Below are 27696 nucleotides of genomic sequence, written 5' to 3'. Positions count from 1 at the left end.
TTTCGTCACTTATTAACAATCATTACTAAAGATTTATTAGTAGTCTTGATATCGTTTTTTTTAATCTTATTAAAATATATTCAAAACTAGTTATATACTTAAATCAAAATATGTACAAATATAGTGTATCATCTAAATAAAAAAAAAAGTGTTAATTTCCAAATAATTCATCAAGTTAATTTAATATTTTATTTCGAACAAGTTATAAATAAAAAATAAGTAGGGTCGTAAAGAAACAAAACGAACACATATAAGAGTTTGCTCATGTTCGTTTATTTGAGTTTAGACAATTAAATGAACTAATACAAAAACATAAACAAACTTTTTTTTTGTTTGTGTTCATTCGTAGAAAAATTATTTTATTTATGTTCGTTAAGATGTTAAATATATATAATCTTCTAGAAATTAATGTCAGGGAATCAAAACCAGCAAAATAAAATAAAGAAACGTGAACCGAACAAGCACGTAGTTGACTAGTATGATCAAGGTTCTAAATAATGTTAGATGTGACTTTGGGCAATGTCAAACCTTAAGCTTTTATGGGTCATGACAAGCAACATCGTTTTTAAATTGTGATTTAAGGCAGCAATTTTATATAATAATATATATATATATATATATATATATATATATATATATATATATATATATATATATATATTATTAATTTTTATGTACATATATGACGTAATGCGGTATTTTGTTAAAACGTGACATAAATACAAATCTTAGAATCATGGCAAATAGATAACAAACTTTTTAGAACCTTGAGGTATGATGGAAATAAAGTTCAAGTCCCAAGGATACTTACCAATCGACATCGTGCCTTACATAATAATACTACACTTGAGATGAGGAAATGGTACAATGCAACAAGAAAGGGGTTCGTTTAATAATTTTACTACTTGAATCATGTAATTTGAGCAATTATAAGAAAAAAAAATTCGATTCTAAGTCTATTCAGTTTTGATATATGTATTAAACTTTGACTAACATTGAAATCAAAATAATGCTTAAGTTGTTATTAAAAGGCATTAATAAGCTCTAATATTTTTTACGTCTAATCATATTTAAATAAGGAATGTTATTTGGTCTTCTTCTTTCTCTCTCTCTCTCTCTCTCTCTCTCTCTCTATATATATATATATATATATATATATATATATATATATATATATATAAGAGAGAGAGACAGAGAGAGTCATATTCTTTTGAAAACCAAAATATTTGTAAGAATTTGCAAACTCATAATCAACTTATCATTTTTCAACACCAAAAACACAATTTTTCTCCAAATCGTACGTCTAAATCATATCTAGACTCAAAAAATAAAAGATTTGACGACTATTTTTATTTATTTGTTTATTTATATGACTGATGCTGAGCACAATAGCAGTTGTATGGACTGTTGATGAGCACAATCACTAGACATAAAGATTGTTGCTCATCAGCAGTCTACTGATTGTATTCAACAACAGTCCGTACAACTGCTGATTATGTATACGTACAAATTTCGAAAAAAAAATTGTCAAATCTTCTTTTGAGCTTAAATATTACTTAAATGCAACATTTAGAGAAGATTGATATTTTAGTGTTGAAAATGATGAGTTGATTATAAATCCAAAGTTCTTAAATATTTAGACTTTTGTTTTTAATTTTTTTCAATTTATCCATGTAATACATGGGTCTTACAAGAAGCTACACAACAATCATAACATTATTTAGCTTGTGCTTTGTTGTATTACTCTTATAAAACTTATGTATATATTTTCTTATTTTCTCTTTGATTGTAGTGCTCTTATGGGATCTGTTTTCTTAACTTTCAACCCATTCTTAAATTTCGATAAAATAATATCGGTAAGGTTTCCTCTTTTATCTTTTTTTAGAAATATAAAGATCTCGTTCTAATGATTTTCGGTTGATTTTATATTAAATTTACAAGTTAGTAACTTTAAGCTGTTTCATGTTGAACCACTCAACACTATTGGAATAAACTGTACCAATCTACTAAAAATTACACCAAACCCTTTATATGTGGGAAACTATACATCCATATCTAACTATAGGATTTGGAATTTTGGCATTTGGAGTTTCGATGAACTTATTATGATTTTTTGAAGATAACGCATGAAATCTGTGACAGCATGGACCAAATTGAGAAGACTGCCAATTTTACCCCTCAAGGATTTGGAATTTCGAAATGTGATTCAAAATTTGAAGAAACTAGACACAATAATATTTCCAAAAAAATAAGTCTCATGATTTTTAGGTGTTCCTAATGACTTGCATGAATCTTAGAAGTTGGAGGACAAATTTTGGAAAATTGATGATAATAGCTTTTAAATCACTTTTGGTGTTCTATTAAGTACTTAATGGTTAAGCCTTAAGTTTATCACTTTGAACATGATTGTTGGTTACTCGTTAGGATATTGAGATGTGAAATTCAATTTAACCTAAGGACCTTAATGTTTGGCTTAATGAGGGTTCAAAGTTAAGGATTTTCATATAAAATGCCACTTTTACACTTATTAGGTTCTTTCACACAATATGACAATCACCTTGTGTGCATGAAATCCTACAGTGATCATCAACTCTCTAATAGACTCCAATCCAGCCCCTAAAGCTTATTATTTTCATTTATCATTCACACCAACAATTAGCATAAAGAAGAAACGATTCATGATTATAAATGGAACGATGTCAGATTTCACAATATCATGAATCTGACTCATAATTCGATCAGATCCATTGTTTTCCTGATCAGAGTACAAATCAAACTAGAATGTGCTAATGAGAGAGTAAGAGAAAGAGAGTAGTGATAGTACCTTCAGAAGATCAGATTGTTGAGTTTGAGCATTGAATTTCTGGAACAAGTATCGTGCATAGATGAAAGTTCATTGGAAGAAGAAAAGCACTAGGAGGCGGGGTCAATGTCGAAGGGGCATAACGGGAGGAGTCGGTGTCGAGCAGAGGGCAGGACCAGAGAAGGGTGTCACTAAGTTTGTGCGTGAAAAACAAAGCACATGGAATCATTAGTTAAATTACAGATAGCCCCTTTTTCTTCATTAGCACTTAAATGACGCGTTACTTTTTTTAGATGTGTAGTTGAAATTTGTTCTCAAATGTTCTCAATATAAGAATTGTTCTCATTTGAACATATATATATATATATATATATATATATATATATATAGAGAGAGAGAGAGAGAGAGATTTAGAGAGCATTTCATAGAGTGAACATGCAAATTCATAATTATGTTATTAGTCTAATTTGTCTTTTTTTCCATATATAATTAATCAAATCAAACTAGATTCTAAACATTCACATTAGTGTAGACGGTATCGATAATCAATACACATGATCAACATTATCTTATTGTCGACGTAAATTTAGAGAAAGAAAGAGTCAAGAGGACCAACGAATCAAAGCTATCAGGGGACATGTGGGTGTTATGCACTTTTAATCCATTTCTTTTAACATGACTACAAGTCTAGCATACCAAACGACTACAATCCATGTTAAGTTTTTTTATATTCTAAAATTTAGATCATTTACACCATTTGTATTCTAAAATATTGGTTCAGTCCCCAATTAAAATGGGGAAAATTTGGATTTGGATGCATTGTAATTCCCACCTTCTTAGTTAGTTGAATCAAATTTGAAAATTTTAAAACATAAAAGTGTTTGGGTGTTCATCTAAAAACTCCTTATTAACTTATTAATTTCTTGAAAAATCAGTTAGTTAAAAATAAAAAGTTTTTTGATACTTAATAAAAACCATTAAAACTCCTTTTTGTTTAGTCTTTGAAAATGAGTTTTCAAAAAGTAACAAATTGTGACTTTTTTAAAATGACTTATAAATTATTGGGATAAAAAACAATTTTAAGTTAGTGTTTGAAAATGAATTTTCAAGAAGTAACAAATTGTGACTTTTAAAATGACTTATAACTTATTGAGATAAAAACAAATAAAAAAACAATTTTAAGTAAAACATCCTTTTTAATTTCAAAATGAAATCTCAGACCCACTCTTAGCTCATTGGCAAAGATGCAAGCCTCATAACCCTTATCATGAGAGTGGCCCACCACTTTTTTAATGTCGCAAATTTGTTATAATATATAAAAGTGTGCAACGAGAACATGTCATGTGTTGTCCCTTTGGCTAACTAGCATTTGTCTTGTTTTCCTAAGATCCTGTGTTCGAAACTCATCCACCTATTCTTGCTCTTTTTTTTCAATTGGGTTGACTTGAAAGATCTAATCAGCATGCCACACCAACAATTCAAGCAATCTCTTAATATTATTAAAAAAGAACTCTTAATTCACCAATGAAGCAATCAGGGCCCTTGATTGTGTTTTAATCTTATGTTTTCCACCCTTAGATCAAATTGTTGACATCATGTAGCACCTGGTTCTTGGTACGTATTCCTTTTATTTTTATATCGAAGTGTTTTGCATTTTTGGCCTTGGACTCGGCGATTCGAAGGACCAACTCGCCGAGTAGAAGAAGAACGGAACGTGGGACTTAAGTGATGGACTCGACGAGTCGGGTCCCGGACTCGACGAGTAGGCCTTAGTTGGACAAAAGCCATAATTTGAGGGTTTGCACCCTATTTAAGCAACCTTATGCAGCCTCCATCGTCCCTTAGGCACCCAGAAACCCTATATAGAAAACCCTAGCCGTTGTTGAAGCACTAAGTCATTTTGGTGGATTTTGGTGTTGGTGGTCTTAAGAAGGGAGGAGAAGAGCTTGAGGAAACAAGAGGAGACCAGAGGGGTTCGAGTTTGTGCTTCATTTTCAGTCTTCAAAAGGTATAAAATTGCTAACTTGCTTGTTCAATTGCTAGATCCCATTTTATGGAGATTTAGGGCTTTTATAAGCCATTTTAGGTAGCCAACCATGAATACAAGCATGGATGGGGACAAGGCTTCGGATCTAAGACCTTTGAGGGGTCTCAAGGCAGAAAGTGGGTGCTTTTCCACCCAAGGAAGACTCCATGCAACCCAAGATTTAGGGACTTTTGGACTTAAAGTGTAACATCCGGATATCCAGGTATGGGAATTTGAGTATTTTATATTGGGGAATGAGGAGACTCGGTGAGTTGACGCCTCAACTCGTCGAGTAGGATCGCGTTTTGGGGACCAGTTTAATGAAGGGACTCGACGAGTCGGGTATTTGGACTCGCCGAGTCGGCGCTGTCAAGGAAAACCCTAATTGTCCGGGTTTGGGACCTATTTAAAGGCCCTTATGGCCTTCAATGGCGGCCACCTACACCTTTGAGAGACTCCTATTGAACCAAAGAGCTGAGAGAGTGAAGAAGAGCCATTTTGGAGTATTCTTGAGGTGGTTGTGCAATGGAGTAGTCATTTTCAGCAAAGGGAGGTCAAGGGGGGTGTCGATTCAGAGCTTCTGAGCTTGCATCTTCACCATAGAGGTATCAAATCGTTCTCCCTTTTCTGTTTTGGGTAAGATTGGTGATTTTAGGGTTTTCTAGCTTCTTTTATGGCTTGATTTGTGGAGTATAGTGTCCCATTGAGTGTGAAGTCATAGATCTGGACCCAAAGAGGTCCAGAGAGTCCCTTCCATCCTGCTTTATGCATTCTATTTGGAGTTTTGAGCTAGGGTTGTTATGTAATGAAGGGTTTCACCCAAATGAGCTTGTAGAACCTTGCATGAGTGCCCAAGGTTCGACCTTTTCGTGGTTATTGGCTTTGAGGGAGTTAGATCTATGGTTTGGTGAAGCAGATCTGACCTCAGAAGGTCAGATGAGGGTTGTCATGGGAGCAGCTCGCCGAGTCCATAGGCAGACTCGACGAGTCGAGTCGGGGTTGCCCCGCGATTCGTTGTCGAGTAACTCGACGAGTGGAGAGGGAACTCGTCGTGTCTAAGAGGTTTAAAAAGGATTTAGAGAACCCGCATGGACTCGTCGAGTCACTCTTGTGTACTCGCCGAGTCTGGTCAGTGTTGACCGTTGACTTGAGTTGTCTTATGTTGAATTTGGGAGTTTTGGTCAACAAAGGTAATAGAGGTCAGGAAGGGGTAAAATGGTATTTTACCCATTACCTGACTAGAGAGGGAAAGAGTAATCACCGGTTAATTAGAGTTGGGACTTCGAGCATTAATTAGAGATATTTGCCTTATGTGTTAGGCGGTGGCGAGTCCGAGGTTCGCATGTGCGGATAATTGCTTTCTGATTGTCAGGTGAGTCTTCTCACTATACTTTACCTTGAGTAGGTAACCAGAGTTATGTGACAGAGTATTTGTACGCTATGTATGTTATGTGTTGTACCGCATTATTTCTATGTGATTTATGATGTGCATGTTTACAGAGTTAGAACCGGAAGGTTCACAGAGTATGGTCCACAGACCCACAGAGTTATAGCCTCGAGTGGCTAATATGTGTTATGTGTGGTATTTTGGGGAACTCACTAAGCTTCGTGCTTACAGTGTTTTGTGCTATGTGTTTCAGATTTCTCTCAGGATCACAGGACGGCACCGGCTCGATTGTATACACCAAAGAAAGAGTCATGTTTTGAGGATCCTGGTTTATTATGCAAGTGAAAATGGAGTTATGTTTTGTAATTCGATTATGAATGAGATTTTAAGAAAAGTGTTTTTAAGAATTAAACGATTATTTTTAAATGAAAAATTGTTTTGAAATTTACGGTGTTACACAAAGTCTCATGCATGCACGTAAAGTTTGTAACTTTACGTGCTAGAACGATTGTAGGAGCCTAGGTCTACCCTTTGGTCATGAGTTGTTCATCAGAAGTCAAGAATTTAGGGTGTGGGCGTGACCAACTCGGCGAGTCCGTTCTTGGGACTCGACGAGTCTAAGGCTTTGAGTCCCATATCCGTTGAGGGTCAAAAGAACCCAGTTGGGTGTTAGAAGGGTTGTAGGAGGAAAGAAAGAGTGACCCAACGCGTTGGACTTAGTGTTATAACTGGAGTTCATGGGACTCGACGAGTGCTAGAACAGACTCTGCGAGTCCAAGGCAATCTTCTTATGTTTGAAGATGAACTCGACGAGTTGTTCATACAACTCAGCGAGTCAAGGTCAGGAATTGTTCATCAGATGAAGGTGAACTCGCCGAGTGTTCATACAACTCGACGAGTCGAATGAGTTTCATGCGATGTTCATATGAGAGAGGAACTCGTTGAGTCGATGCCAAACTCGACGAGTCGAGACGTGGTTAAGGACGAGTAAAGGGTGAGGGACTCGACGAGTTGACGGCCCAACTCGGTGAGTCGGGTCAACTTGAAGTTGACTTTGACTGGACTTAGACTGACCCTATTTAGGGTTGTATGTGTTGTGTGCTAACTTGAAGGTTGTCGTGTAGGGATCGAGGAGTCGTAGGGAGTCGACTTGTACGCCGAGGATAATTCAAGCACTGCACGACATTGAGGTGAGTTACCTTCCAGTAAGGGTGGGTCTAAGGCCACAATGTGTCACACCCCAAAACCGGAACGGCGGAAACGTTCTGGGGTGGATGACGTCATGTCAAGTATCACAACACATGCATTATAGTAATCAAAGTACAACAAAACATTGCATTAATAGTAATAGTTTTACATGGTTACATTAATACATCAAAGTAATACAGGTAATAGAATAAATACAGCACGGTACTAAGCTATCTTCATCAACAGCTCCGGGGATGTACCTGTCTAATGCTAACCTGAGAATACAAGTTATTTGAAAAGCGAGTATCAGCATTTTTACAAATGTTGGTGAGTTCATAAGCATTTAGTGACGTTTTCATTCAAATAACTTTAATAAAAGTAGTAGTTTAAGAGATTTCAGTGTATTAGAGTCCTTTCCAGAAAATCCTATATTTTCTTTAATAAAAGCAGCCTTCTACCAAGACTGGTCAGTGTTATGTGGTAAAAAGTTATTTTCCCTAAATTGCTATCATTATCAAAATACTGAATTTGATTATCGAGGAAAGCAAATGACATCAGGGAATAATATATGCCTCAACAGTGAGGACTGCTGACTAAGGCAAGGAATCATAGACTCCAGGAGAGTATCGTACGAACGACACGCCTGGTTCAGTCTAACAAATAGAGACACAGACCCCAGAAGGTACCAAATGAAAAGTACAGCTGGTAAGGTCCAAAACAGTGAATACAGACCGCACACAATATCAAATGCAAGATACGTCTAGCAAGGTCTAAAACAGTGAATACAGTGGATACTGTGAATACAGTGGATACAGACCCCAGACAGCATCAAATGAGAGATATGTCTTGTAAAGTCAAAACAGAGAAGACAAACCCCAGACAGTATCAAATGAGAAATACGTCATGTAAGGTCAAAACAGTGTGACTCTGAAAATGAGTTACCAGCATACAGTGTAAATTGTTGGCGAAATATCGTTACCTTAAGGCCATGAATTATAAGGTAACCTGGGATACTCGTAACCGTACTAACCGACACTAGAGTACCAGACGCCCTACAAGCGCCTATATAATGTGACATTTGTCACCCGTTGGCTTGGTAGGCCGAGACTGTAGCTAGCAGTCTGGGTGCGGGGTTGTCAATCCCGTATAGATCTATACACACAATGTCCGCTCTCCCTACAGGAGACTCTGGTTACCAACTAGACGACGGAGAAGGCCGTGTCCTGAAGATGCATCCCAAATAGTGGGTAGAGACTTCCAACTAGTGGGTTTCTAATATAAGTGTTGAACTAGAGGTAGAGACTCATAACTGAACTGACTGAAGTAACCCATATGTCTATGCTTGTGTACATAATATATAACTAATGAATCAACGACCTTCAGATGCACATCCGATCCCACCAGACCACATCTCAACGAAGAAAAGGAAATAGGGCGGACAAGCCTTCCTAAGTCCTTCAATCATTATTTATATGCATCTATACAAGCACAGACATACATCTAACTACGCTTGAGTGTGTATCAAGTGGAATCATATCGTGAAGTATAAGTGTACAGTGTGGAATAACCGACTTGTGAAGTATAAGTGTACAGTGAGATATCCGAGTCATGAAGTATAAGCGTACAGAGGAACATCCAAGTCGTGAAGTATAAGCGTACAGTGGAACATCCGAGTCGTGAAGTATAAGCGTACAGAGTGGGATAATCGAATCGTGAAGTATAAGTGTACCAAGTGTAAGTGTATCACGAAGTGGAGACGACGATAAGTGAAGTAAGAGCGTCTATCAAGTATAAGAGGCTACAAGTATAAGCGATATAGAGACAAAAATCTGGTATAAGCGTATCACGAAGGAAATGTGTTATCAAGTAGGAGTTTTAAATAAGTAAAAGCGAAGCAGCAATAACAAACAAGTAAAAGTATACGTTGTGAAAGAGAACTTTGATTAAAATCTTGTAAAACCTTTATAAACCAGTTTAAAGTGAGTTTTAAATAAAGCAGTATAAATAAGAGTCTTGAAACAAACGAAAAACCTTTTTGAAAACCATTATAGTGTCCTACTCGGTAAAACAGTGTGCAGTGTGGTAAAATCTTGAGCATGCGGGTTATCAATCACATGTGATTGATATGATAACTGGCATGTTTAACTTGTATCCCCCCTATAAAACATGTAAAAGCATTTAAAAGGTTCATTCAGGGGTATGAACTCACCTGGTGTAAGTAGGTCCGACGAAGGTGCCGTTTGGGCGTTCGATGTCACGCAAGGACTCGAACAAACACAATGACCTATTTGACATATGATAACATATGTTCACATACAATTAGTATATTAAATACCAATTAAACAAGTATACGAACTCAAAGGAGCGGAAAACACTTTAGATAAGTGTTTGGGTGTCTCGGGTAGCGTCTAAAGGTGTGTATGGCTAAGGAATGGAGTTTACCCTACAAGAGTAAACCCTTAATACATAGTTTATGGCCCAGGGACTACTCACTATGAGTTTACGGCCGTAAACTCATGGTGATGGGTTCTAGGGTGTTTAATGCTTCTAGCGTGTTCATGGGATTTTTCTAAGCACATCTCCAAAAAGGCATGAGTGAGTTTAAGGTCTTTAAGGGCATTATATAGGAGTTTACGGCATTGGGACACTCCTAAGGGAGTTTACGGCCATAAACTCTCATCCTTTTAAGTTTGTGAAGTTTAAGGCCCCTAATACCTTCCTAGCAATTTACAATCAAGTGTGATGCCATTTTGGGGGATTAAAACTATCATTTGGGTGTGTTTTGGGGAGTTTACAGCCTAGACACTTGCTTGGGCCGTAAACTCCTTTTGATCCTCCATTTTGATGGGTTTAAATGTTCCAACCCTAAATAGCATGTCCTTATTTTATGTCTTAAGCCTATGGGTGATTTAGGAGTGTTTTGGGGCACTTTTTGCAAGGTTTAGAGGTGTTTACGGCCTAAGCTTGTGCTTGGGCCGTAAACTCTCTTTTAGGCCTCAAATCATTGTGTTTTTATGGTTAAACACTCCTAGACAAGTTCCTTAATTGGTTCCTAGGCTTAAAGGTGAGTTTAAAGGCAAGTTTGGCATCATTTTAGGGGTTTACGGCCCTAGAGTGTTCTTGGGCCGTAAACTCCTTACTCCTTGCCTTCTTGGACGATTTTTGGGGTATAACTACAGCTAGTAATGTTTAGAACCAGCTAGGGTAAGTGGACTTACAATTTGGAAGCGTTTGGTTGCGGATTCGGGGTGAAAACGGGTCTAGAGAGAGAGTATAGAGAGAGAGGGTAAAAAGCTCCAAATGGAGTTTACTCCCCTTTATATATGGGTGGGAGTTGGAGCTTAGTGGAATTCTACCCGATACTGCCGTTAAACGGGGCTTTTGGTCGCACCCGATTTAGTGGTCGTAATAATAAAACTTAACATTTTCCAACTAAATGGAAATGTGTGTTATGTGTTTTTATTCCCATTTATCACGACTTAACGGCATATCAAATATACACAAATGAAATGTTTATTAAATTGACGACCTCTAATTAACGGGACTTTTATAAACTGGAATATTCCGTTAACGGTAACGGGGAAATGTAACGGAACAATTTGGGTTGTCACATCATCCCCCCGTTAGAGGGAATTTCGTCCCGAAATTCAGGTCTAGGCAAGGAAGTAGGTATGAATTGCCAAGTAGAGGTAAGAGAATACTTCCTATACGGTTGTCCTTGCATTCCCAAGTGAACTCTAGTCTGTGTTTGTCTTTCTGACAGACCTTCACGTACGTGATGCGGATTCCGTCTCGTGTAGCTAGTGGGTTCCGACTGGTGTATCTACAAAGTTAGGGTTCTCAATGGATTCTATCAAGATGAGTGAGGTACGAAGAGTGATGTCGGGAATTCACATATCATGTCTAAGAAGTGGATCGATCGGGTGTGAATCTTGTGGTATATCCGAAGGTAGTGGTGGCGTGAAAAGGGTTGGACCAAGTCTCCATGAGAATCCTCATATGGTCCTAAGCTCTCGGAATGGTAGAGCATTTCAGTACTTAGAACATAGTGTACTTCTATGGCAAGATCATCATTGGCGTGATCGCCATTCCGAAGTTCCTAACATTCTCTCCCGTACTGGTAGTGTAGTCCTTCAAGTTGGTTCTTAGGAATCTCGAGTGGTCTTTGGTTTCGTGTTTTCTGTCAACTGGCTGATAGAGACTTTCTAGATCGTCGAGTGGGTTGCATGACTATGGTTATCGGTTTGCTGTGGAGTGTCTATCTCAAGCTTGTGCAAAATGGACCTGCACTAACGAAGCTTGAGATGCGGAAACCCTGGAGGTCGGGAATATAAGGTTTCACCAGACGAGTGTTGGACTATCTCGGGAGGTGGTTCTACTATCTCTGTGTGAGATAGTATTTGTGGAACACCTAATAGTCCAATGAATCTCTAAGATTGTGGTTTATTCTAGCGTGGAAAGTGTATGCTCCTGCATAACCCTTCGACTAACACCAGGACTGGTGTCAAGTCTATAACCTCTTCGGGATCAGGGTCATGAGGCTTAACGCAACTACTTTCGCTCTTTGATCAAGTATTCTTGGCTGCGAAGGTTATCCTGTGGTTCTCGGTATTCTAGTGTTTACTTCGGAAAGTGTGATTCTTCGTCTACCGGGCGACGACGATTTCCTCCTTGTGAGAGGGTGGAGGATGATAAGCACCACTTGTCTATAACTGGGTGGACGAGGTGCCTGAGTAGTGCGAACATCTACTGCAACTACTCTTCCGCAGGTTCTGAGTTGTCTCGGTCTAAGTCAAATCTAGTGGGTATAGGGTCTCATCACTCGGAACTTTACTAGCCCAACCCGCAGTGATTCTCTTGATTCCGGCTCCTATGTTATGGAATAGGGTGAAGGGTTTTTCTAAGAGGTTCATGGCAGAGCTCATGCTTAGCCTAACTTCAAATACCGGGTGTATGCAAGCAGTATATAATTGAGGTCGGCAGGATGTTCAGCTGTGCGAATCCACCCCAAACCCACAACCCAACGAGGAACAGGGAATAGGGAGGAAACACACACCTTAAATCTTTTTGATCTCAATTATATGCCACCTTTATGCATATCCCTGGTTATAGTGGTCAGCCTCATGAGTTATGTTCTCTGGGTTCACGAACCTGGTGTGCGAGGTGCGAAGGGTCTTTCTAGGGATTCTTCTGTGCATGCTCCGGATGGTTGTCGTCTTCTGGAGTATCTGCAGTGTCGTTCACTTCGGTGTTCATCTGACTACGAGGGGTCGGTCAACGGCGCACGGTACCCTCTCTTGGGTGCTTCGGAAGGTTTGAGATAAGAGGGACGATTGACGGATCGCATTAGGTTAAATTATTTGTGTTAGGTTTTAGGTTCGGCGGAACCTTTATTTGCCGACATGACTATGGAGAAAGTTCTTTTCATACAACACTAAGGATGAACACATGGTTGCACGAAGTCAAACCATGATCGATAGATTCGTCGAAGTTGGCACACTCCGACATGATATAAAGTGAAGATCGATAGAGTCAGGTGCCGAACAGGCACACCAGTTCTAGGCGTCTCGGGTTTCGTCCTATGTATCACTACCGCAGATACTTGGACTGATAGAGTCGACGCGGAACTATAGAGAGTTTTAAGCGTTTCCTAACAGAGTACCTTTTCATGAGTGGATTCTCACAAGGCATTTCTATAATCGTCTCACATATACTAGTCATGTATATTTAAGGTGGGGAGGACTGTTGACTGAGCGACTCCGCCCTAAATCCACAACCAAACGAGGAACAGGAAATGAGGCGGCATTCGCTCACTCTAGGTCTGTCCATCTTAAATATACATGGCCGTAACGTATATGTTTAGCCATTATAGTTTTACCTGATGAATTTTTTTTATAACAGTGCTGCGACTTTCGCCCTACTGGAAAGAATTTACATTTGAATTAGTCTTTTATTGTTTTTAGTTTAGTTACCCAGGATCGAGAGACGTACCAAAATCTAACGAGTTCCTTGATGCTTCTCTCTAAGCAGTAGAGTCAGGCTCCTTCTGTGTCTTTGTCGTTTCCTTCAATTGGGCAATTCTTCTTGAAGTGTCCCATTTTACCACATAGGTGGCAAACTGTACGGGTCGCCACATTGGTGGTTGATGTAATGAACTCAACCGGGGTTCTGCAGACGCGAGCAGTATGCCCCAACATGTGGCACCTAGCACAATAGAGCTCCCGACAGGCACCATGATGATGGTAGTTGCACTTGCTGCAGTGGGGAAGGTCTCCTAGGTATGGTCTTCTTGGAGTCAGGAGGGAAAGATTGACAGGGGTATAGACTGCCTCAGCTTGTTGCCCTTCGGAAGGTCCTTGAGCCGAGGTACTTCCCTCCTTAATCTTGAGTTTTCTCTTTAGTGGGTTCGGTGAAGGTTCTTCGGTGACTGGGTATGAAAGTGTTGGTTGTTGCTGTCCATCGCCAGGATTGGAAATCCCGACAAGGCCCTTGCTAACATTGGCGGTGTTAGCATTTAGGTGAGCCATGACAGCTGCTACGGCTGCTGAGACTGCAGCTTGGAACGTAGCTTCATCGAATAAGAAAGCAGGTTTCTTGCTTGCGTATTGTTTACGCTTCTTCGGTGGCATGGTTTTCCTACACGGAAAGGAATACAAGGTAATGAGAGACGATGGTTAACCCTGGACATTTCTGTCCTAAACGTATTAGGTATAAATTTTCTCGTGCCTTGAGTATTGGTCGTCTGAGTGTCGACCTACATCCCTATGATGTAGTCCTGGTAATCGAAGTGGGTGTATGAGTATCGGAAAAAGGCCACAAGATGCGAGTCGTTCCTACTAAGTTACCTTTATACTGGGAAAGGTTTCACTCTCCGGCCTGGAGAGATTTGAGAACGGTTCGGAACTAAACTGTGGAAAGAGAGGCTCGCAAGAGCAGATGGCTAAAATTCTCTCAGATAGAGATGCGGGGATCCGCCCTAATCGTGTATCTGGCAACGGGAAGCGACGATTTTACCTAACACATAGCGTGAGTAGTGTAACCACTAACTCACTAAATTGTATTATTTTATGGGTGTATTAGCGTGACGAACACAAGGAAAAGACAATTCCCGGGTTCCATGTACTGGCTCCCTCGGTCTGCCTCGTGTCTTTGACTGGTATCGGTGTTGGTTTCCTTCGGGTAGTTTCCTAGGGTTCTCTCCTCGTATGGACATATTGAATTTCTACTCCGCCTTCCTTCTGATTCCAACTCTGGGTGTCATCACTTCATGATGGATGACTGGGAATCTCCGAAGTTTAGGCGAGTTTCTCACCGATGTCCCTAAAAGATATAGGCACTTGGTGAATTCAATAGTCTCGACCTAGTTCATTCGTTTCCGAGCTGGAAATCTTCTCAATGAACTTCTTTGGGGTCGGACTCAACTCCTGTTAAACACTGAAGTGGATAGGGTTTTCTACAGGGTTCGTGCGAGAATGGAAATGTCTAAAGAATCCTAAGAGATTATTAACATTTCACTGGATGATCCATATCGAGTCCTGCTACGATTACACGGAGTATACAAATCATATATAGCTTAGATCCGATAGGCCTTCGAATATGTGATACTACTCTAGAACCACATCCCAACGAGGAAAAGGAAATAGAGCGAAACCACACATTCTTAGCCTATGGGATCCTTATTATATATAACCTTGGGAGTACATCCTCTGTAGTTGTAGGTATATCAATAAGGATCTTTTTAGTTATTCATGCAAGGTTGTTTATGGATTCTAAAATACCCCTATGGTATTTTAATTCTTGTTTGATTCTTATCTTCTGAATATCATTCTGGGATTAGTGTGGATCTTTTAGTGTTCTAAAATACTCCTATAGTATTTTAACTTTATGTTTGGCTCTAGCATTCCTAGTTGGTAAGTTTCAGACCTGTTGTACACCACTATCACTCCCAAGCACATGTTCATCGCATCTCGGATAAATGTAGTTGATCAGGTTACATTTATCCCAGCTTACGATTACATAACTACCCAGGTTTGACTGTAGTGCTCAACATCCGAAGACTTTTATTATTGTTCTTCTTGTGATACTTTTGTTCGAGTGTTTAGATTCTGTATGTTATTATACTTTGATAAAATATGGTTATATTTTAAAGTATAATTCTTGGTCAGAGTGTTTTATCCCTTTTTGTTTATAGGTTGTATATCTTTTATGAATTGATATACTTAGCTCACTATAAACAATGCTCTGATACCAACCTGTCACACCCCAAAACCGGAACGGCGGAAACGTTCTGGGGTGGATGACGTCATGTCAAGTATCACAACACATGCATTATAGTAATCAAAGTACAACAAAACATTGCATTAATAGTAATAGTTTTACATGGTTACATTAATACATCAAAGTAATACAAGTAATAGAATAAATACAGCACGGTACTAAGCTATCTTCATCAACAGCTCCGGGGATGTACCTATCTAATGCTAACATGAGAATACAAGTTATTTGAAAAGCGAGTATCAGAATTTTTACAAATGCTGGTGAGTTCATAAGCATTTAGTGACATTTTCATTCAAATAACTTTAATAAAAGTAGTAGTTTAAGAGATTTCAGTGTATTAGAGTCCTTTCCATAAAATCCTATATTTTCTTTAATAAAAGCAGCCTTCTACCAAGACTGGTCAGTGTTATGTGGTAAAAAGTTATTTTCCCTAAATTGCTATCATTATCAAAATACTGAATTTGATTATCGAGGAAAGCAAATGACATCAGGGAATAACATATGCCTCAGCAGTGAGGACTGCTGACTAAGGCAAGGAATCATAGACTCCAGGAGAGTATCGTACGAACGACACACCTGGTTCAGTCTAACAAATAGAGACACACCTGGTTCAGTCTAACAAATAGAGACCCCAGAAGGTACCAAATGAAAAGTACAGCTGGTAAGGTCCAAAACAGTGAATACAGACCGCAGACAATATCAAATGAAAGATACGTCTAGCAAGGTCTAAAACAGTGAATACAGTGGATACTGTGAATACAGTGGATACAGACCCCAAACAGCATCAAATGAGAGATATGTCTTGTAAGGTCAAAAAAGAGAAGACAGACCCCAGACAGTATCAAATGAGAGATACGTCTTGTAAGTTCAAAACAGTGTGACTCTGAAAATGAGTTACCAGCATACAATGTAAATTGCTGGCGAAATATCGTTACCTTAAGGCCATGAATTATAAGGTAACCCGGGATACTCGTAACCATACTAACCGACACTAGAGTACCAGACGCCCTACAAGCGCCTATATAATGTGACATTTGTCACCCGTTGGCTTGGTAGGCCGGGAATGTAGCTAGCAGTCTGGGTGCGGGGTTGTCAATCCCGTATAGATCTATACACACAATGTCCGCTCTCTCTACAGGAGACTCTGGTTACCAACTAGACGACGGAGAAGGCCATGTCCTGAAGATGCATCCCAAATAGTGGGTAGATACTTCCAACTAGTGGGTTTCTAATGTAAGTGTTGAACTAGAGGTAGAGACTCATAACTGAACTGACTGAAGTAACCCATATATCTATGCTTGTGTACATAATATATAACTAATGAATCAACGACCTTCGGATGCACATCCGATCCCACCAGACCACATCTCAACGAAGAAAAGGAAATAGGGCGGACAAGCCTTCCTAAGTCCTTCAATCATTATTTATATGCATCTATACAAGCACAGACATACATCTAACTACGCTTGAGTGTGTATCAAGTGGAATCATATCGTGAAGTATAAGTGTACAGTGTGGAATAACCGACTTGTGAAGTATAAGTGTACAGTGAGATATCCGAGTCATGAAGTATAAGCGTACAGAGGAACATCCAAGTCGTGAAGTATAAGCGTACAGTGGAACATCCGAGTCGTGAAGTATAAGCGTACAGAGTGGGATAATCGAATCGTGAAGTATAAGTGTACCAAGTGTAAGTGTATCACGAAGTGGAGACGACGATAAGTGAAGTAAGAGCGTCTATCAAGTATAAGAGGCTACAAGTATAATCGATATAGAGACAAAAATCTGGTATAAGCGTATCACGAAGGAAATGTGTTATCAAGTAGGAGTTTTAAATAAGTAAAAGCGAAGCAGCAGTAACAAACAAGTAAAAGTATACGTTGTGAAAGAGAACTTTGATGATTGTCACACAATGTCGGCCCACCAAAAAGGGGTATTTAGAAGATGATTGTCTTTGTGATAATTATCTAGGTTTGGTTATGTGTTTGATTATGAGATTTAACTGGATGGCATGTTATGTGTGTAGTAGGGATTAATTTCCCTGACAGTGGTCCTTAGGACCTAAAGGTAGGTCAGTACCCGGATATGCCTAACTGTATGCTTATATCTGTTGTTGCATGCTAGTGGTAGGGGTGAAATAGTCCCCAGTTACCGGTTGAAAGATACCGATGACGGTTACCGGTTGAAAGATACCGATGACGGTTATCGGTTGAAAGATACCGATAATGGTTACCGGTTGAAAGATACCGATGAAGGTTACCGGTTGAAAGATACCGATGATATTGTATGGTATGTGGTATGATGGGGGAGCTCACTAAGCTTTGTGCTTACCGTTTTGGTTTGGTTTCAGGTGCCTCTTCGTCAAAAGGGAAGGAGTCGGCGAGGTAGCAGCGCATCACACACGCACATGGTTTCCGCATTGAGTTTATGGGACTGTACTCTGATTTTCATTACTTCTGATGTTATGTTTTGGGGCACAACATTATGATTTTGTAATGTGATGTTTTATTGACAATGTTTTTGGTAAAATGTTTATAAAATATAGTAGTTCAAAAAAAATGAAATTTTCGGGCTTGAATTTTGGGTCGTTACACATCATCTTCCCCAAATAAAATTCAAACACAATTACATTTAATTATAGAATCTGTAATAATTATAGAATCTTTAAATTCAGTAATTATTTTATCAATTGAAACATATCATTCTATTTATATACATGATATCAGTTTCTCTAATTAATATTGTTCCTAATTTAACTCCCTTATTTATAGTTTTTGATTTCCAAATTCAAACTAGTTTATATTTTATTTTTTATTTTTTATTTTTTAAAACTCATTAAACAAGCATATTACTAATTAAGTTATTAAACTATAAAATCTAATCTAATCCCATTAAATCAGCAAAATATTTAAGAGTCAAAATTAAAGTCAATATTATTCATAATTTATCTCCCTGTATATCTCACATAAAATGAATCAATTTGAGATAATTGTTTGAATTCTAAAACTGATTAAATAAAAAAGACAATTAATTTGAAGTTTTGAATTAATATAGTTGATATCTTTCTTTTTTTCCAGATGAATAGCCGAAAATCTCCAAGATGATATCTTAGGATCCTAATTTTTTTAGAAGATAATGATTTCCTTATTCAAAAACACCCTATAAATACAGTTACACTGAAGTGGGTTTTCTTACGATTTTGGATTGAGTCCTATGATTTACAGTGTTCTTCTTGAGCAATCTTCTTCTCCAATTCTTTTTTCCAAGCTCTTACTTTACTCTGTTCTCCTTATTCTTCTTCAATTTCTTGCATTTACTATGTTTTATTATTTGTTATTACTGTGTTCTTGTTGAGAGGTCGTGAAAAAAAATTAATCAATCTACTTTAAGCATATTAGTTTCATTCATTTAGTTACAAAAATAAAATTATACCCTTTATATCGATTTTTTAATGTGTTGACTTATGTTTGTCAAGAGAAAGCCATAAAAGTCGTTTTAATGCACGATGACAAAACTAGTGGAACGGACCAAAAGCAGGATAAATAAGTTTTTTTATTGGTACACTTAAACTTGCATGAACAAAGACGTATCTGTTGTTCCAGGGTTTTCAATAACTCTTTTATACATATTATTATAATCTTCTATTAGATTTTGTAATTTTATATTATTGAATTTGTTTATATCAATGGTTTAGTTTCAAAATCACCATTATAGTACAAGACTTACCAGTGTGGTGTTCATTACGTTATTTGATCGTGATTCAAAGAAACTTCTAGAAAAAAAACATACAAGAGTTGCTTCAAAAGTTTAATGAGGTTATCGATATTATTTTCATTTACATAAAACTAATTTTTACTTGTTGTTTGTCTATTTTTATAACCGTTAATTTTTTCATTTTTAGGAGGGTAATATGAAGATTTATCTGTCTGCTTTGAAATTACTTTTGGATAAAAAGTTGGCGTTCAAAATTCAAATTTCTCATTATAATTTGAAGAACAATGTTGATGGTTATGCAATCTCAAACTTCAATGTTGATAATAAAATCACTATTGAATTGGAAAAAAAAAATTAACATCGAACAGGTAACATTCTTTTATGAAACATACTACAAACACTACACTTATTAGATTCGTTTTTTATATTTTAGTTGATCAACTAACATATTTCTATATATTACAAATATAGGCGCCGTAATCCGATTCGTTTAATGTTTTATCGGCGAAATTCGGATGTCAAGACACATTAAATTTAAAGGTTTTAAATATAATATAACTAAATCTAATATTTTAAATACTTTAAAGTTTAAAATATTATTAACTTTTAGATTGACATATGAATTTATTTTCTATATTTAGGATGCAGTTTTATATACTGGTGATAACGTCACACCTGCTTTGAATCTTTATAAAAGTATTGCAACAAGTCCACTAACTTATTGGACATCCTTTAAAAAAGTGTCTAGACATGAAGAATTAAAACACAACTTGGAAGATGTTTACGATGTTGATAATATGGAAACAATGTCCTCAACCAAACGATCATTAACATCAATGAAATATCGTACTTGTGGAAAAGGCAAGTCAAAACTGTTAATTCCAAATAAAGAAAAACAATATATGATTTTATATAAGTAGTTGGGTCATTTGAGTATAGCTGATTTCATATTATGTTTACATACTATTTGGTTTTTGGGTATGGTTTTTGATTATTTTGTTTCATACTATTCGTTTTTGGGTTAGAATTTTGATCATTAAATACATTTTGGGTTTTATGAAATGTTTATCTATTTGCCTTTTGGGTTTCAACTCATATGAATTTAGAATTTTAATCATTTTTTATTCTATTATTTCGTTTAAATGTGAATTTATCAGCATTGTTACAATGTTATCCATTACAACTTCAATATAAATATTAGCAAACTACAACTTTTTATGAAATTATAAACTTTTATAAAGCTTTTAACCGTTCTAAAATAATTATTTATAGTTCCTTGTGAATTTATTGATAAATTTATCAATAAAAATTTACCATTGAAATATTATTATGTTTTAGATATTAATGATATCCACAAATTTACATATTTAAATAATAAAACTCATTACAATGATGCTAAAAAGAGGTGAAGACTTAGATGTTTACATTTTTTTGGAAAAGGAACTTCCCTAACGAGGGTTTCCGGCTCAGCTTTCGCGCACCGACTAATCCCCCGCTGCGAACATGAGGCTATGTCTCATGCCTTTGAGTCACAGCAAGCGAATCTCCATGGCCACAGAGGCGAGTAGTGTCAGGATTTGAACATAGGTCAATAGGTTATCCACCATATCTTCCACATGTCTTACTAAGTCACCACAACCCAAATGTAAGACATTTACATTTACAAAATAGAAGATTGAATTTTATGTCTAAAAGAGAAACTTTATTTCGTCATCTAAAGCAATAAATATTTTTAATTGTGTTTCACTTATACCTTTTCCACCCTTAGATCGAATTGTTTACGTCATCTTGATCAATGTTTGGTCAAACACGTTGTCCATCAATGTTTCCGCTCAAACCTCCACGAATTTCTGTTATCCCTAAAATAAAATTCAAATCCTCCCCAAATTTAAAGTCATAACTTATGCACCGACCATCCTATATGTTTGCAAATCAACATGATATATCTTCTTAATTATTCTATTTCTTTCTCATTGTACATCGATGGTACCAAAATTCATCAATGTCAAAACAATCACCTTGTATTTAATTCTTATTAGTATAGTAAATACTTCCAATTTTGAAAATAATAATCGGTCTCATACATGTTAAATTACAATTGCTCGATTTCCAACTATCTAACTCAATAACTTTATGTAATTATTCTTAACCTTACATTTTTCTATAATGTTATTGATTAGATTTACTATAATTAAGTTTAAATTGCATAGATTTTTACTTGAAAGTGATGATCATTAGTTGATGTTTTTATTGAAGCTTGAGGATGATGCAAAACTTAAAATCCCTTAGTGGTAATATCCTACATACTTAATAATTGATTATTTCGACAAAAATACTTTCCATTAACTTTGATAACAAATTTTTCGCATTAAGCATATTTTTATGATTATAAATTTGTTTTCTCTACTCACTTGTACTTATCATCCTGAAGATGAGAAAAGATTAACCATGTATATATTGAAAAGTGCCAAAAAGATCAGATCATACCTTTTTGACATGATCTTCAAATGTTCTTCGTTTTTTATTCGTTTTATGTATTTGATTTGTTTCTTCAAGAAACTCAGTTTTCTATTAATTTTGATAACAAATTTGTTGAATTAAGCGTACTTTTATGATTATAAATTTGTCTATTTTCTATTGTTAAATCAAGTATAAATGAATTTGAACAATCGTTAAATTTCATATTCTATAATGTAATTTATGCATTAATCAATCAAATAATAGTACATATCCAAGTGGTCGGGTACCTCCAAGACAATAAGAAAACATGTAAATTATATGCAACTTTCACAATATTGTAATTTTTTTTACTGAATTTAAATGAACAATTATTTCTTTCACTTGATTTAGATTCTTGATTACTCATATAAGACTGTAATAAAATAAAATTCTGATAAATTGAAAAAAATGTTCAGCAAAACCTTAAAATTTAATTTGTTGGAAATTTGGTTATATGTCAAGGTAGGCTTCTTTTTGTGTTGTCATGTTTATTGATTGGCTATGTAGGGTTCATTTGAAGTTCTATTTTTCTACAATAATGTTAATGTTCACATCCGAGTGGAAACAATTACAAATGGTAAACATTCAAAATGAATTTTTTCACTTAAATTAATCAAAACTATTATTTTAAGTGGTGCGTTCTCATGGATGCCACATCGGTTGTCACTATATAGACCTTCTAGCAGTTTATAGAAGAATCCTAGCGGCTTTATGAAAAATTTTGTTGCGTTTTCAATGAAGTATCACTCTATCAACATTTTTCTCTATAGTTCCTTCTCTTATTTTCGATATAGATGCATGTCACAACAATAAGGCAAAAAGAGGTGTTAGTGACCATTAAAGATGAAAAGGTAATATATAATTTAAAAATAATATATCAAGTGTAAATTGTAGATTTATGATATTTATTTCAATGAAAAATATGTTGTTTGATTGTTAGGTTACATATATGGGTTATATATATATATATATATATATATATATATATATATATATATATATATATATATATATATATAATTTGATTTTTACAGCTGTGATCTAAATTTGATAATTGAAGCAGGTATGAAAGATATGTGCTAACGATTTTGAATTTGTATTGCCCTCTAGAAACCAACCGTAGCCTCACAGACCATTCTCTCATATCTCAGTAGATCTTAATATTTCCCAAAATTCAGCTACAAGAAGTTATGGATGCACTTCTTTGAACCAATCCTCTAAATCGAATTTCATTTGTTAGTTGGATGTAGTGACCAAAATGCAAGATTTGTGAAAGTTCATTATTATTTATTAGTATTAACCTTTAGCAAATTATGAAACTAATATTATATTTTTGTTCATAACATGTTTCTTTTTGTAATAATTTATTTGATCGTAAGATATGTATATGTGATTGGGTGTAGCCTGAAAAATCATATTTTAATTTTTATAAGGAAAAAATACTTTGAAATCAACCAAATTACAATGTCTGAATTTGATGTTTATGGTTATAACAATTCACTTTATTTGTAATGTTTATCGAATTTCTTTGCAGAATTTAATGTTGTTGGTAGATGTAACAACTTATTGTTGCTTTTGGTTTTACAGGGCCAATATGAAAAGAGTCATAAGAGCCTCCATGGGGGTTGATACACCTAACAAAGTCAATTCATAAAGCTACTACACAACATGTTTTAATCAAGAAGTCGCATTATGTTGTGATAAAACAAAGATCATATATAGATCAATTATGTTAAAAGTTACTATATTAAAAAAACCAAATTGCTCTAATATAAATATTAAATATTTTTATCTAATAATTTTAGTTCAAAAACTCTAAATATGAATCTGACTAAATTAAAATTCAACCTAAAACAAAATCACCTATTAATATGATATGTATTTAATTTATGTTCTCCACGTTTAACGGATGTCATAATGTAGTTCAATGCAAAACTGATGTAGCGAAAACCGACATGTCAGCGTATCCTTTTAAAACTTAAGAAATAAAACGTTTTCTCAAAATATACAAATAACTTACGACACCCTTTTCGTAAATATCAAATCAAACCAACTCCAAAAGGTTCAAAAACAAAACCACAAACATCTCTTCATGATGAGGTTGATAATCAAACAAACGATAAATACTAAAGTAAAAAGCATCAAAAAGAATAAACAAACAAACCAATTAAAAAAAACTAATAATATCTCACCTTCCCTCGTGTGACATAAACGAATCCCCAAACCCAGAAGGCCCAATCGGAATACTCGTTTGTGAATTCTCTACCGAATGATCAAACCCACTTATTCCCTCCATCGCTTGCCACTTCTTAACCACTTGAGACAAACTTGTATTCAGATCAATTCCATAAACATCATCAGGATCTGGTTCAGACGGTTTCCATAGCTCAGCCAAAGATGACAGAACATTGACCGCATGGCTCATGTCGGGTCTCTGATACGGTTCACGGGCACAGCAGTGACCCGCTAACTCAGCCACTGTAGTCACACTGGCTAAACCATCTTCATCAAGCTCAAGTGATGGATCAATCGCGTTTCTAAATGTATCATTGTTTATATGCATTTTTTTAAACCATTGAACAAGATGCACGCTTTCTTCCGGTTGGGTTTCATCTAGTGCTTGTCGCCCCGTGATTAGCTCCATGAGGATCACCCCGAAACTAAACACATCCACCTTCGTTGTCACCCGACCCGTCACTGAAACACAAGGGTAAAATCGTCATTTATTATCCTTAAACTGTTTTCTATAAACTTAGTACAGAAAGAACGACTTAACAAAGAAACAGGTGCAAGATAGCGGTGCAAGATAGCGGATTGATTAATTAATTATAATTATACCTGCATATTCCGGTGCAAGGTAGCCAAAAGTACCCGCTAATCTAGTAGCAATGGAGCCTTTACCATCTGGGGCGAGGCGAACGAGTCCAAAATCCGCAACTTTTGCGCGAAAATCATCGCCCAAAAGAATATTAGAAGGTTTAAGATCGCGATGAATAAAACTTTGTTGTGCTAAACCATGTAAATATTCAACACCTCTAGCAACATCAAGAGCAATTACCAATCTTTTAGACCATAAAAGTGGTTTCAAATCTTCATTCCCTTTGTTAAAAAGAAACCGACTAAGTGTCCCTTGAGGCATATATTCGTACACAAGTAACCTCTCGTTTCCATCCAAACAGTATCCGAGAAGTGCGACGAGATGCCGATGCCGGACTTTGGTGAGCACGGAGATCTCGGATTGGAATTCGGTGATTCCGGTTTCGCTCATGACTCCTGATTCCATTCTTTTGACCGCGATCTTGGTTCCATCGTGTAATTCCCCTTTGTAAACTGTTCCGAATCCGCCTTTTCCGAGGATGTTCTCGGAGCTGAAATTGTTCGTTACGTTTCTTAGAACTTGGATTGAAATTACCATATTGCCCGTTTCAACGATGTGAACGTCACCACTTGTATGATGACTGTTTGTTTCGGTTGACCCGCCGGCGTTAGTTTGACCAGCAATTGTGATTTTGACCCCGTCGCCATCGGATCCCGAGTGGCGGGGGTGTATCACCATTGTATGCTGACATGGCGGATTACCGGGACCACTAGAACTAGAACGATTCTTTTTTGCTTTGTAAACACAAAAAGCTAACAATCCGGCCAAGAAAACCACACAAACACCACCGATCACAGACCCCACAACCACCAGAGTGCCCGGAGTTTTGCCACCACTGCCGCCACTGCGGAATACACCATTAGAAGGTGGAATCGCTGTAACAGTAGGACCATCTTTCCCTATGTTGGTGTTTCCTTCGCTTTTTACCTTGACGTTTTCTCTAAAAGGTGGGATTTGACCGGAAAGATGATTGTTTGAGACGTCTATTTCAATAAGATCAGGTAAATCTTTGAGTTCATTAGGTATAACTCCGGTGAGATTATTATCTGCAAGAAGCAATCTTTGTAACGATTTAATTTGAGAAAAGTTTGATGAAATGGTACCCGTGAGACCCATTTTGCGGAAATTAACGACAGTGATGCTTCCATCGTTTGAGCAACTTATTCCCATCCATGAATTACAAGGATCGTTACCCTTCCAATTATTAGCAAAAACTCGAGGGTAACCTACTGATTCCGCCACTGTTAGTAACGTATTGACACGGGAATCACAAGGAACTCCGGGATTAGGCAAACAAAAACTCTCGATTCCGATCATGTCTACAGAAACGGAATCACTGAATTTAGGCGTTGGACCTTGTAACATGTTCTTGGTCAAATTGATAGTTTTTAAAGACTTCAAACTTAACAAAGATGGCGGAACGGGACCAGTGAAGCTATTATCTCTTAAACTCAAATTCTGTAGCTTGTTCAAGCCTGAAAATTCTGGTAAAGGACCCGAAAAGGAGTTTGTATGAAGCCACACTTCAGTCAATTGTGTCATGTTTTGTAGAACGTCGATGCTGCCATTAAGCCTAAAAGTACTTTTCTGTCCATTTAACCAAAGACTCTGTATTGAAGAACTCGAAAACGAATCGGGTAACCCGCCTTCAAGAGAATTCGAAGCTAAACGAAGAGTAATTAACCCGGAAAATGTATCAGCACCGAAAAAATCCGGGATTTTTCCGGTGAGATTAGTAGAGGTGGCCGAGAAAATTCGTAAATTGGATGCAGTTTTTAGATTTTCCGATATAGACCATGCAGTAAAAGCATTGTAATCAAGATAAATGTTCTGCAAAGAGGACATACCGTCGAAGAAGTCGATGGGAATTGAAGAGAAATTGTTGTTATTGAGTAAGAGGTTATGAAGCTGAGTCAACCCGGAGAGACTCGGGAGTGGCCCGGTGAGTTGATTGTGTTGAAACTCCAAAACCTGGAGTTGAGTGAGGTTATTAAGGGTTTGAGGGAGATTGCCTTTGAGATTCTGGTGTCCGAGTTGAATTCCGGTGACCCGGTTGTCTTTGGAGCATTTGACATTGTTCCAGTTGCATGGATTGGGGTCAGACCAGTCGAGTGAACTCAGTGGTTGTAGGTTTTTCTTTAGAGCTTGCATTACAACAGCATCGTTAGAACTCGACTGAGAGTGGACATTGATGACTGAAACAGACGAGATAATCAGGATGAATGGAAGAAATCGACGCCGGATTTCGAAACCCACATCGGATTTCTCCATTTTCTGAAGAAAAACCAATAATTTCGATTGGGTTATTTGGAAAATTGTTCGTAATTATGATGATAGGGTTTGTTTGTTGGAGATGACGAGCGTAGCATTGTTTTTGGTATGAAATCAGTGATTTGGGAAAAAGAGCTTTTATACAAACCTATAGAACGGCGATAACGAAGGGAGAGGAGAAACAGAAATTTAAGGAAATAAAAAGATAAAAAAATAAAAATAAATAAATAACAAACAAACAAATGTTTATATTATTTGTTTTATATATTTAGATAATAAGTAACATGTCTTAAAAATGTTTTGCTAGCTATGAAAACAAAATCCTAACACGTTATCATAATAACTATTATTTGGCAAATTTTTATTAATTAAAAACCAAATGTATGTTAAAAATTAATTTTATCTAGTTTTCTAATGTATTAAATCCAAATATAAAAATAAAAAAGGTCAAACCATCGTCAAAAGTGACCTAAATAAAAGAAGAAAAACAAACGGAATTAACATATCTTTTTCTTTTGTTTTATAATAAAGTATTGCACTTATTACTTTTCTTGGTTTTATCTATCTTCTCTAATAAATAAATGTTTTTTTTTTTTTTGTCATTTGTCACTCTTAAATTAATTTGGATACATGTCATTTTTTGGTATTTTTGA

General features: G+C 36.5%; 1 protein-coding gene across 1 annotated transcript; it reads right to left on the bottom strand.

Annotated features, from left to right (window-relative positions):
* Positions 1-23900: 23900 nt before the first annotated feature.
* On the bottom strand, positions 23901-27250 carry LOC111917731 (receptor protein kinase TMK1). Its single transcript, XM_023913395.3, has 2 exons — positions 24733-27250; positions 23901-24591 (listed from the first exon to the last, which is right to left on the bottom strand). Exons 1-2 carry the CDS (start codon positions 27041-27043, stop codon positions 24083-24085), a joined length of 2820 nt encoding a protein of 939 aa, XP_023769163.1. The 5' UTR covers positions 27044-27250; the 3' UTR covers positions 23901-24082.
* Between the last annotated feature and the right edge of the window lie 446 nt (positions 27251-27696).

The sequence above is a fragment of the Lactuca sativa genome, chromosome 4 (genome assembly GCF_002870075.4).
Source record: "Lactuca sativa cultivar Salinas chromosome 4, Lsat_Salinas_v11, whole genome shotgun sequence".
Lineage (NCBI taxonomy): Eukaryota > Viridiplantae > Streptophyta > Magnoliopsida > Asterales > Asteraceae > Lactuca > Lactuca sativa.
This window is presented reverse-complemented; position numbering and strand designations above follow the sequence as displayed.

What these genes read in the sequence shown, in the direction of transcription:
- LOC111917731 (XM_023913395.3), bottom strand. Translation starts at nt 27,043, where the DNA reads ATGGAGAAATCCGATGTGGGTTTCGAAATCCGGCGTCGATTTCTTCCA. An exon ending in CCTTGCACCGGAATATGCAG is followed by an intron (nt 24,592 to 24,732) that starts GTATAATTATAA and finishes CTTGTGTTTCAG; the next exon opens with TGACGGGTCGGGTGACAACG.